Genomic DNA, 12,867 nt, shown 5'->3' on the forward strand with positions numbered 1-12,867 from the left:
TGCTCCCTCCATTCCTCACCCCTTTTCCTCCCAGTCCCCGGTTGCTCCTTCCGTTGGCTCCTTCTCAGCTACACAGCACGGTGCCCACTGTGGGTCAGGACTGTGCTGGGGACGAGTGACTGTCCCATTCCCACCCACCAGGATGTCACCAGCCGGCATCAGAGACAGACAAGCAATGGCCATGATGATCCCACAGGCTCACCATGCCCCAGGAAGGTCTGAGGGACCAGGGTGAGGAATGAGAAGGTCAGCCGCATCTGCTGAGTGCTCCCCACAGGTGACCCCGCCTCCCGCCCCCTGGGGGCATCACTCCTCAGGGACAGACACCTGAGTCGGCCGGAGGAGGGATGGTGCAGCCAGGTCAGCCCTCCGAGGGAAGAGGGGACCAGGCAGCACCCCAGGGGCAGAGGAGCAGGGTATCGGGGGAACAGAGCACGCGGCCGGCACACCACAAACGGGGCCGTGAGCTCGTCATGGCGAGGGCTGCCAAGGAGTGAGCGGTGAGCTGGGTTGCAGGTCTTGGTGACCACATGGGCTGTGGCAGGGGCGAGGCTTGGGAGTGGGGGGAACGGAGGGGCACCCGAGGCTGGAATCCAGAAGGAAGTGCACTAGTAGGAGTCAGGGAGAGCGGGGGGCTCTTGGGGACGCAGGAGCTGGGGCTCCCCTCCCACAGCCGCCCCGCAGCCGGGACACCGTGTCCCCAGGTCCGAGCCCAGGAGCTGCCCTGAAACTACGCCGACCCTCCGGGGAGAAACCCCAGGGAGGAATGTTTAATTAACACGGGGATTTAGGTTTTAGTATGCAAGGAAGACGGAAAGCACACTTAGAGAAAGAAGTAGTCTAATTCTAACTACAATTCGAAAAGCACAGTTCAAGTAACTGCAGGCAGGCTTCAGGCGACCTCTGCACAGCCCAGTCCGTCCCTCACCCCGTCCCCACCCCGGGCCAGGCCCCTGCTCACAGGGAACAGGTGTCCTCACTGTCAGGACGCGGGAGGGGGCCGAAGGTGACCTTACCTGCGGTCAGTTTGTAGGAGGAGCTGACCGACAGAAAATACAACATAGCTTCGCGCCATGGGGACTCTGTGAAAGTCCCTCCCTCAGGGGAGGGACAGAATCTGTGCACAGTCGGACCACAGCACTCCTCAGTGGGAGAGCACCACCTCCCGAGCAGGCCCTCCCAGGGGGACACCCTACCCTCGAGCCACCACCTTCATCGGGACGGCCGCAGATCCCACGAGGAGCAGGGAGTCTCCGTCCCAGACGTCAATCTGTAGGGTCTGGCTGGCCAGGTAGCGGGTGAACCAGCGCTGCTCTCCGGGCTTCAGGAACCCAGGATCCACCAGGTACTTGAGCTGAAAGCCGGGAGACCCTGTCCAAAGAGGCCTCGAATGAGCCCAAAAGTGACTTGAGTCATTTACCATCTTTATATTTTGAAACAGTCCCTGCTGTGGTCATGATCGTGAGTTTCTGCTTCCATCATAACCGCAGCTTAATAAACACATTAATCCAAACATCATAAAATACCCACATTTACGAAATAGAGAGTCCCATCCAGAAGTCACCATTTCTTTCCAATGCAAAACCTGAACTCTTCCTGGAATACGATTCATGGTTTTCACCGAGTCCATGCAAAACAGTCTATCCTGAATGGGGACAGACGTCCTGATGGGGATGCACCCGAGAGGTTGTTACTCCGCGTGCAGGGTTGAAGGAAGACGTGGTCTGCCACCAATACTGGGAGAACATATGCCCGTGCGGAGCTCCAGCCCAGGGCCCCGAGCGCTGCGCTAGCACAGTGCCTCCCCGGGGGGCACCAGCTCTCAGGCTCATCACCGAGACGGCAGTAGACTGTATACCCTGCCTTTCGGCTCCCCCAGGTGGCATCACCATCAGTTCCAAGTTGACAAAAACGCCACTGAAATCGTCATGAGTTACTGTGCAGGGAGCGGCCAAGCTGGGGAGCACAGCCCGACACTCCCCCCTTCTCATCGATAACACATTTACAGAGCCCCCGGGAAGCAGAACAGTGACTTTGGGGCCAAGGGCACATATTGAATCAGCACTGGGGGGCAGGTCCCAGACTGGGCTGTGATCCTCACCCCGACTCCAGCCACCTCGGCCCCAGGCTGTCCCCTGTTCTCAAGACCAGAATGGTCCTTCTGCTGAAGCAGGGAAGCAGGCTGGAGTGGACACAGCAGTGGGGGACGGGAAGGCGGGGGTGTGGGGACTCTCGTGGGCCCAAGGGACACGGCGCCAAGACCAGCGCCTCATGGAGTGGAGGCACAGTAAGGAGTTGGGGAAATATGCCCCACAAGGTAGAAATGAATAAACAATATTCTCAGACAACAATGCCACAAACGAGAAACTGGAAACAACTTCTTAAAAACAAATTTACAACTTATTTGTAAATTATTCTGTCAAGTGAAAAACAAAATCCAGATTTTCTAGAAAAGAATGAAAATACTACTTATCTGAATCACCAAAGCATAAAGCAATAATCAAAGGAAAATTCATAGCCTTTAATACTTTGCATCCACAAAAACAAAAGAATCAAAATAAATTAACTAAGCAAGTCAAATTAGGAAAATAACACAGGAGAATACTAAAAAACAAGGTAACCAAAATAAAGACAAGATTTATTGGTCAGAAAACAAGAAACTGGCAGAGCCTGCAGGAGGGTCACTGCAGTATCTTCGGAAAGTCCGGGGCTAGAAATGAGCACGCGAAGGGACGGCCTTGTCCCCGGAGAGCAGCTCCCGCCCCATGAGGACGGCTCTGCTTGCCGTAAGCCATGGATTCAGCAGAAGCCGCGTCAAGGACTAACAAATTCATGCGGGAAACCAGCCCGGCCAGTACGTCGGCAAGGGGTGGAGGGTGCTGTGCAGGGAAGAGCACCTGGAGGGGTCTGTCCATCGGACCCAGCGGCCTGCCCGCCGCGTGCGGACGGGCGGTGTAATGCCGATCCAGCCAACCACAGCCCGCGGGCCGAGCCAGCTGGCGCTAAGAAGAGCTTTCACATTTTTAAAGGACTGTTAAAGAAGATTACAGAAAGAACATATGTAACCCAGAAAGTCTAAAATATTTACTATCTGGCCTTTAACAGAAATCAGCTTGCCTACCTCTGGTCTAATGGAACAAAGTATAAAATCCAGACATAAACCCAAGCAATAAAAAGTGGGTATATAAGAAGGGCGGCTCTCGAGTCACTGAAGAAGAAGGGCTTTCTAGCCAACGGCACTGGGTCCAAAGCAGAGGCATCTGAAGAAAGATAAAACCGGAACCCGGTCTCCCGCCGCACAGCAGGACGAACGACAAACAGACCAGAAGCCTCGTGTGAAAAATGAAACTCACAAGCCCGCGGGCAGCCGCGTGTGGCTCTGTTTACGAGCTGGGGAGGAGAACACTTTCATGTCCGCCACTCGGGAATTTAGAAGCATAAAGGAAAGACCACCACGTCAGAGAACACGACAGACTTGACAGGGTGCCCGCCGGCTCGGCCAGGGCAGCGCGCGCATCTTGGTCTCGGGGCTGACCGCCCCCAGCTGACGGCTACCACGTGGAGCCCATGAAGCTTCACGCCAAATCCAGACCAGACGGAGCACCGGCTCTAACCACCCGTGCACGAGACCTTCCAGGGGCCAGTGTCAACGGTCAGACACACACAGCATGGCACTGTATGTGACTGCTCCCCTGGTCCCTTCAGACACCTCTGTCCCTGGGAGAACATGGGGACTACTCCAGATGAGACGAGACCGGGGAGGCGACCCCTGTACAGCCCAGGACCCAGACTGGATGTCGGAGCAGGACAGTAGCTATAAGGGACACGGAGGGAAACTGGGAATGGGACTGTGAGGTCCCTGTCCTCATCAGGATGACGGGGGCTGCTTTTCTGTGAAGGCTGTTGTGTGTTCGGAGGTGAACGGTCACCTCGCCTGCTACCGACTTTCAAGTGACGGAGGGAAGAGAGGAAGAGTTAACGCAAGCGTTTCAAGCTGCGCAGACGCAGGCTCCGGAGGCGGGGCCGTGGGACCGGAGGCGGAGAACGCACAGGACCCAGGAGACCCAGCTCGGAAGAGGCAGGCAAGGCAGGACCAGCTGGGCCCAGAGCAGGGCTGGGGAACCCCGGGACGAGAGTTCTCCAGACCAGGGGGCTCTCGGGTGACCCAGAGCTCAGGGACTCCAGCTGCCGTGCTAAGGAAGGACCCACTCGCCAGGATATCAGGAGGAACGTGTCAGAGAAACCCAACTCCAGGCCAGGAAGCAAAGGAAGCGGATGGAGGGAGGCCCCGCGTGTGACGGAGGACAAGACGGCGGCGGGCGGCTGCACCCCTCAAAGGAGCATGGACCAGGTCAGCGGGGACGCTCCGGAGGCACGACCCTGTCCTGAGCCATGGCGGGAACAAGAAGCGACCGTACTCACACCCGGAACTCCGAGGAGCGGAGGAACCTCGGGCAGAGGAGGCCCCAGGCCCAGGGCCGAGAGTTCCGGAAGCTTCCGTTCAGGAGGCTGCCGTGTCTCCTGCTAGACCAAATGTGCTCTAGTGGAGGTGCACGGGACAGGGGCCGCCGCTTGGCCAAGCGGCCGAAGATGACAGGTAGGGCCCGAGAGCAACTGGCTGGGAGAAAACACGCACAAAGCACACATCTGATGACAGCGGGGGGAGCAAAATCTAGAAAGAACTCTTAAAACACAACAGTAAGAAAGCCCCATCCACAAACAGGCAAAAGGTATGAGCGGACCCCTCCCCAAACAAGACGCACCGGGGGTACGTAAGCGAACGAGAGGAGGCCACAAGCCACACGTCATCGGGAAATGCAGTTTATAAAAGCAACAGTGAGAGCTGCCGTGCACATATGGGAACAGACAGAATCCCAAACCCCACCCGCACCGGACGCCCAGGCCCCGCGTGGCACGGCTCAGGAAGACGTTTGCGGGGCTTCCTACAAACCAAACCGGCCTCCACCACGTGACCCGGCAACCACGCTTCTAGATATTACCCAAATGACGAAAATTTAGGTCTACACAGAAGCCTGAACAAAATGTTTACAACTGCTTTATTCATAACTGCCAAACAGCAGAAGACCGTGATGCCCTTCAGAGAGCAGGTGGACGGAGGTCCATCTGGACAGTGTTGCGCTACTAGTGCTACAGAGAGAGGGGCTCCCATGCCACAAGGACAGGAGGAACATTAAGCGCTTGCTGCTAAGTGAAGGGAGCCAGTCTGGACAAGCTACATGCCGTGTGAGTCCAAGTGCAGAGTCCCTGGGAAAAGGTAAAGCCGCAGCGTCAGGAGAAAGGGCAGTGGTGAGGAAGGGGAGGGGAGGGGAGGGGAGGAAGGAAGAAGCAGAGCCCAGGGCATCCTTGGGGAGAGTCATTCTCCACAACACTGTACGGGACACTGAGGCTGTATTTGTCGAAATGCACAGAACGTGCGGCACCCAGAGCCCCCTCCTGTGAACTCTGAGCTTCAGGCAGCCACGAAGCACCAGCGCTGGTCCGTTGCGAAGCTGGATGCTGCCGACAGGGGAGCTGCTGGGGGTAAGGGGTATGTGGGAACACTGCACTAGCAGCTCAATTTCTCCATAAACCTCAAACTGCTCGAAAAACAGCAGAATCTATTAATTTTTAAAAACTTGTGGAACTGAACAATGTGTTGCATACATGCTCTATTTCAACAACAAAAGAAAATACATCCTATGTGAGGCTCTCGTGAGGCTAGGCGCTGAGCCGTGGGGACCCCGGGGCTAGAGCTGCTGGAGGAAGCCTGGCCCTGCCCAGGCGGGGGTACCCTTGCTGAGTCTCGAGGGGGTAAGACACTGAAAAGAACTTGTTTTGGACTTTGAATTTTAATTCATAATGACAAAATTTTATTTTGGAGTTTCATTTCTTTGGACCTCAACTTTCAAGATTTCATTTTCAGACTAATTTCTCTCTGGGAAGTTCATAATGGAAAGGGGTTTTTGTATTCAAATCAGGAGCATCTCTCTGTGATTGGCCTTTTGAATTAAGTTGCCTGAACACTATCCGTTTCCCCTCATCACAGAACCTCTGGTGAGCTGCCCTGGACAGAGCAGCGGATGGGGCCGGGAACAGGAAACGGGAGAGGAGCCGGTCTCAGCGACAGGTGCACGGGGGCCTGGAAATCAGTGCACTCTTCTGACCCACTTCAGAGCCTTCTGGGGGCCTGGGCTAAACTGTCCACCGATGGTCCCAGGCGCGTCGTCAGAGGGAAGGCAGGTGGACTGGGACAAGTGGTCCGAGGATGGCTGAGAAGCGCAGGGAGTGGAGAGAACCAAACCCGGGACTATCGCAGGACAGCCTCCTGGCCTGGCCATGTGCTTTCAAGCTGGGGACCCGGGGCCCTCCTGCACTCACCCTCTGCCCCTCATATGCTCCTCCCCAGGCCAAGGGCTGAGGGTTTGGAAGACGGAACAGGACCTGAGCTGCGCCCTCATCCCCTCTCTCTTCTTTCCAGATTTGTTTGCAGGAAGTGAGGGTGCCGAGGTCCTCAGGCAAGCAGGGTGCGACCCCAAGTCTGCGGTCGGGTGGTCTGACCTCTGCCACTGGCAAAGCCCATCCAGTGGGGTGAGCGCCAGCAAGCACGCCCCACTCTCGGGCTGACCAGCACCTGCAACAGCTCTGACCCTCGGTACCGGATCTGACTTTGGGCAAGGGAGGGTAGCACTACCCCGTGTAGCTGTGTGCCCAACTGACTGGCCAACACTGTCTATTGTTTGCCTTCTAAGCATTTATGATTATTTTAAAATTTCTTTCCTTTGAGCAACTGGGTGGCTCAGAAGGTGCAGAGCCTGCCTTCAGCTCAGGCCATGATCTCCAGATCCTGGGACGGAGGCCTGCGTCGGGCTCCGCAGCACCGGAGAGTCGGCTCCTCTACCTCTCCTCTTCCCCACTGGTAAATATGCGCGCACCCTCTCTCGGTCTCGCTCTCAAATGAATAAATAAAAATATTTAAAGACCTTTTTAAAAAAATAAAACTTCTTTTCTTCTACTTTTATTGGATTTGTTTCAGGTTCTTTCCCCCAAACCTCCTGAGTTGAACAATTAAATCAGCATTTTAAAAAATACTTTCTTCTTCTCCCAATACAAGCAATTAAACCTGGAAATTTTCCTGCAAACATCATTTTAGCCATATGTCACTTGTTTTGAAATATTTGCAATAGGATTTTGTGATTCAGTTTAAAATAAGTATTTCTATTTTGATTTCTTCTTGACCTAAGGAATAATTAAAAGTATGTTTTAAAGTTTCAAAAAAAAAAAAAACCCCAGCAGTTCGGAGCCTTTCGAACCATGGGTCAATTTCTGACCCATGGTGTTGCCGTCAGAGAACGCCCTGCCGTGAGCTCGGACGCTGGGTCTCTGGGAACACGGTGAGGCCCGCACGGTGGCCTGAGACGTGCACACAGACTCATGAACGATCAGTCCCCTAAGTCTCAAGTGTGCTCAGGAAGAACGCGCATCCTCTGAATTGGTTCTACGGCTTTATAAGATCATCTTTCTAAACTGTATTTTTCTAATATCCTCGATTATTCTCTGCTTGATGTGTCAGTTCACGGAGGGGCATGTCAGCCCTTCCACGACTGTGGCTCGTCAGCTTTCGTTCTAACATCTGTCAGTGTTTCTTCTGTATTTTGAGGCTGCTTGTTGGAAGTTCACAGGTTCAGAATTATTTATTTTCCTAGTGATTATTCTCTTGATTATATTTAATAGGCTCCTTTATCCTCAGCACCGCATTTGCCTTTTGTCTCTTTTGGCTGATGCTAATGTTGCTAAACTACTTTCCCTCCGTTAGCATTTTAATATGGCGTTTCCCACCTGTTCTCTCTGAAGAGGCAGCAAGGGCGCCCAGCTCTGCTCTCACAGGCCCAGTGACTGGCCGTGGGGGTGACTGACCGTAGGCAAAAGCGACAACATATCTGCTATGTTTGCGTGCACTGTAGCGGAAATGCACTAGTGTGGTAATGGCAGAAACAGAAGCCGTTGGCCCCATCTCAAAAGGATGGTAAGGAACTGGCTCACTGTTTTGAAAATCTGGAACTAAAAGGTTAGAACTGAGCACTGTTCTGCCTTTCCCGCATGGGCTGCACGCCAGGTAAGTCAGCAGGCGGCCAGGGGAAGTTTCTCCCTGTGGAAGCACCCCAGCTCCGGAAGGAGAACGTCCGCACTGCTCCACCTGGAGCAAAATAACCAGCCTGTGGGCAACAGTCCTGACGGCGGCCACGGACACGGCACAGCAAGGACGGATGGGTCCCTGCGCCGCTGCGGGAGGGGTGAGAACAGCCCCCGCCCCAGGGAGCTCCCACGGAAAACACAATCACGCCTCCGACCACACACAAAGATCTCACTCCCCATGGCCAGCAGAAAGGGGACAGGAGGGACCCTCACAACGTCCCCGCTGGAAAGCAAAACCCACGTGCAGACTGGGGAGCTCTGCAGGACAGGCTGGAGCCGTGCAGCTCCTTCAGCCGGTAACACGACAACCCAGTGAGGGGGCAGAGGGGACCCGCAGACAGACACACACCGGCCCAAGATGGTGACCTCCACAAGCCACTACAAGCTGTAGCCTCCTCACAGCAAACAAACCAAACCCTTCTCCATCCACAAAAAGAAATTTTTATGAAGTTATTGGGAAAATTTTAACATTAGCTAAATATTTGATGACATTTAAGGGATTATCACTCATTTTAAGTGGGATAATCCTGCATGCATGTTTTTCAAAGAGGACGCCTTAGTGTTCAGACCTAGTAAGGACAGACTCACAGATGCAATCACACAGGTCTGGGATTTGCTTCCAAGGGACCTGGGGTGTGGGTGGGGACGCCGCTGGCAGCGGCTGGACAGCACTCACGGGCAGGACCACTGGCTTGTTATAATTCTGTTCTTTCAAATTCTGTATGTGCTTGGAAATCTTCACCGTACACTATTTTGTAAAGAATAAATTTTACAAACACAGCTTGGGGCTGGATTTCTCACACCTGCCGGACGCATGAGCACTTACCCGCGTCAGAGGAGCCATCCTTGTCAGTGAGAACCAGGAGATGCGACAGGGAACCGGAGCGCGTCCGGCCTGTCTCGTCCAGCCCGACCAGCTGCAGGCGTGGCGTTGTCTCGGGCGGGAAGCGGTAGAACTGGAAGGTGAAATACACGGTCTTTGGCCACGGCGCTCCCTGGCAGTCCTGGGACGCTCTGAATCCAACAAGAGCCCCCAGTTAATCAGGCATCCACGGCAGAGAACCTGGGCTTTCAAGAGTCCAGCACCACAGGCCAGACGCTGCCTGGTCCACCCATGCGAGCAGGTCTGGCGGGATCAGGGGAGCCCACTTGAGCCCCAGTTGGAGAGCGCTGCGCTCAGAGCCACGCGGAGATGGAGAACCAGCCAATACAGTACCGGCCACGTTCAGTTACAGAAGGTCGGGCAAGGCCGGTTTGACAGTATTTAGAGAGGGCTATGTGAGCGTCCTAACCAGATGAAAACACAAGCAGCATTCCTTCACCCGGCAAGCCCTCGGCACGGAGTTCTGCCGGCTTGAGCCACACAGAAGCCGGGGAAGAGAGGGAGTGTTGAGGACGCACCTGCTGAAGGCCAGGAACTGCAGCACTATCTCGTTGCCTTGCAGACCGTCCGCTTCTTCCTTCTCCAGCTTGAACTTCACGGGATCCGCAGGATCGACAGCCTCCGCTGGTTGGTTATTGTCATCCACAATTTCGGGAAAGCCGGAAGCCTGCAGGAGCACCATCGAGGCTCGAGACAGCCTACTCCCAGAGCTGAAACACAAGGACCACGGAGGCTGGCCTCCAGGAAAGGGCTGGCAGACAGGCAGGACCAGGGACCCCCCTCTCCGGGGAAGCCTGTGGCTGAGAGCCAGTCTTCACGGCGCAGCACGTGCCGGGCCGTCAGGACCACCCCTCACCTCCTGGCCTGGGCTCCCACGACAATCGGGGTGTGCACCGGCGTGAAAGGCAGCTCCCGCAGCTGCTCAGCAACAGACGCTCCTAGGACCGAGGACGCCTGGCTCAGCTGGGCCTCCAGGTGAGAGATCCTGCCCTCCGGGGGCAGCTCCTGCTGAGCAAAATCAGGCCCAGGTGAGGACAACAAGAAGCCTGTAACCACCCAGGAAGCTGGGCTGGGGCGTGTCCACGGACGAACCGCCTCCGTCCGGCGGCCAGCTCCAGCAAAGGAAACTACAGCACGCCCAGGCGCCTTTTCCACTTGAGGCAAACAGGGAGTAATGTGGGTATAATGTAAGTATGTCCCATGAAACATTCGAGACTTACACTAAAAAAATCACTGCTTTTCCGAAATTCTAATTTATCTGGGCATCTCCTATTTTAAGTGAGTCAAAAAGCAATGAAAATTGCATGAGAACTCAATCACGTTTATGAACAGGTACCATGAGAGAGATCTGCTGTCTGAAAAAGTCAATTAACATAAAAACCACTTTGCCAGACCAGAAAAATGAACCGTCCTTCAACACCGCGAGACAGACTGGCATGTAGCCCCGGCCGGCTGGCACAGACGTTTCTCTGATCCCTGCACCCCCTGAATATTCTATTCATTCCCCTGTACTCCACCTCCCATGTCCCGCCCGCGCGGAAGACACATCCGAGTGAGGAGCCCGTGTGGCAATCAGGATGCGCGTCTTCACCCTGACTTCCCCAGCTTTCTGTTCCGGCCCAAAGGGTATCGACACCACAGAACCAGAGATAACCCCACCCCTTCTCAGCTACCAATAATAAGACACGCGGGCTCTCCGTAAATGAGCTCCTGGCACATTCTAGAATAAGGCATCTCACCGTACTGTGTTTCAAATAAACAATTTAATGGCACTACTTTTTCCTCAACACACTTCCAGTTCAAGACTGAAGACATGGTTTGCTGGTGAGCCAGGCAGCTTTTGAAACCAAACTACACGTGAACCCCCCCAAAGTCAGTGGGAACACGGGCCGTTTGTCCACTGGAGGCACCAGAAGCCGGGGAGGTGGGCTTCCCTGCCTCCCCTTCAGCGGCTGACAGCAAGGAGGGCCCCGGAGAGCCGCAGGCTGGATGGGCCTCATCTGTGTCTCTGGCAAACTCTCCTTCCCCTTCCCTAGAGATCCGAGAACGGTCGGACGGCCTTGTCTGGCAGAGCAAGAGCCTAATCAAGCCCGTGGCAGGACGCGCTCCCGCACTGACCGCTCCTGGGTCAACAGGACAAGATGTGGCTGTACCTGAGGCACGGAAGGGAGCCCTGCCCACGACCCCGACCCCACGCCCGTGTCACGGAGAACCCGTGAAGGCCTCACCACCTCACCAAGAACCAGCGCAGCTCACAAAGTCAGAGGCTTGCGCAGAAGCCAGGAGCGTGGAGGCCTCCCCTGGGAGGAGGAAGGAGGAAGGGGGCCACACTTACCTCCCGGGCCGGCGGGGGCTCCAAGCTGTCGGGTGGCCGTGAGGCGGGTGTGGCCGAGCGGCGCGGAGCGGGGGACTGCGGGGGAGCCGCCAGCTGGGAGAGTGACAACTAAAGGGGAGGAAGCGGGAGGGACATCGGAGGGCGGCCCAGCGCCTCACGGCAGCCCCCGCCCACGCTGGCACAGAGCCAGGTGATGCAGCCGGGAAGGCCGGGGGTCTGCGGCCACCGACCCAGCGGCCACCCCAGAACCCAGAGCCGCGAAGTTCCTTCACGGTAGTTGCTGAGAGGCAAGCCTGGGAGCCCGCCTGCGTGCTAACAGCAGCATGAAACCCCATGAACAAGGAACAGCAGGCGGAGACGGGGAAGGGCCAGGGAAGCCAGGTCCTCCGCCACGTGTCTTTGAACCTCCCCGGGTGTCCCGTCCAGCCGGAGACCGCACACCGGCGAGACGCCCCCCAGCCCTAACCACCGCTGTGCCGGGGACCCGGCCCCCGCTAAGGCAGCGACCGGAGCAGCGGCCGATGTGGGCTCTGCGGCCGGCGGCCAGGACAGAGCTCCCGCGCCACTGTCATCACGTGCCTGAGAGCAAGTCACCAAGTCCCTCCTTCACCTCCATCTCCTCATCTGCAAAGTGGGGGTGGAAACACTGCCCAAATCACACGACTGCCGTGGGACGTAAGTGAGAAGTCGTGCAAAGGGCTTGGCCTCCCGTGAATGTCACAGATGTCTGGAAGGTGAACGCCTCTGGGAAGGGGCCACGCTCCACAGGAGACCCTCTCAGACCCTGGGCTCTGTCCCTAACACACCCTGACGGCTGGCCCCACACGGCGCCGGCACAGAGAGGCTCAGCACATGAGGACGTGGCCAGAGAGCAGCCGGGGGGAGGGCAGGTAGCAACAGGGGACCCCAGTGGCATCTTCGGGGGGCAGAGAAGAGCTGTGAGGTCTGTTCAGCCCCCCTCAGACCCCACATGCTGTCTTGAGCCCTTCCTGCCTCTGGAAGTGGGCAGCGCGGTCCTGTGGTCCCTGAACACTGAGGCTAACACACACATGCTGCAGAGAATACTCTGGAACAGCCCAGCAGGGGGGCTGGGGAGGCAGTCTTTGCACGTGTTGCCTTCAAGCAGACCAGCGTCCCCCCCTGAGGCGGTTTCCGAGCTGCATGGGGCACAGTAAAGCCGCTCCCTGGGACAGCCTTGGATACCAAATTATCCGACTTTTCTAGAAGTCATCTCCCAGGGTGCAGCTGGCAGACAAGGTCATCGGGGAGACAAGCCAACTCTGACCCCGCACAAAATGATGCTGCCGGAACCCTGGGCAAGCACCCCAGCCGGCTCAGGGGCTCGCTGGCCAGTCAACAGCCACGCAAACCAGCGCCTGTCCTCCTACGCAGGAGAACCTCGGGCCCAGAACCACCTGCTGTGGGACGGGCAGGCAGTGGCTCGCGCCCGGTCTCT

General features: G+C 56.3%; 1 protein-coding gene across 10 annotated transcripts in view; it reads right to left on the minus strand.

Annotated features, from left to right (window-relative positions):
- NPHP4 (nephrocystin 4) overlaps positions 1 to 12,867 on the minus strand; it is a 105,291-nt gene that overhangs the window by 22,744 nt on the left and 69,680 nt on the right. For 8 of the 10 annotated variants that reach the window (XM_045063634.1, XM_045063632.1, XM_045063627.1 and 5 more), the window contains 5 exons: positions 11,412 to 11,519; positions 9,933 to 10,084; positions 9,595 to 9,786; positions 9,020 to 9,207; positions 1,211 to 1,371 (listed from right to left, as the gene is read on the minus strand). In XM_045063634.1, coding sequence (XP_044919569.1) covers positions 1,211 to 1,371; positions 9,020 to 9,207; positions 9,595 to 9,786; positions 9,933 to 10,084; positions 11,412 to 11,519 — 801 coding nt within the window. The remainder of the gene's footprint in view (positions 1 to 1,210; positions 1,372 to 9,019; positions 9,208 to 9,594; positions 9,787 to 9,932; positions 10,085 to 11,411; positions 11,520 to 12,867) is intronic. The other 2 variants (XM_045063630.1, XM_045063628.1) reach the window with 1 other exon arrangement.

The sequence above is a fragment of the Mustela putorius genome, unplaced genomic scaffold (assembly GCF_011764305.1).
Source record: "Mustela putorius furo isolate JIRA1106 unplaced genomic scaffold, ASM1176430v1.1 tig00003853_pilon_pilon_pilon, whole genome shotgun sequence".
NCBI lineage: Eukaryota > Metazoa > Chordata > Mammalia > Carnivora > Mustelidae > Mustela > Mustela putorius.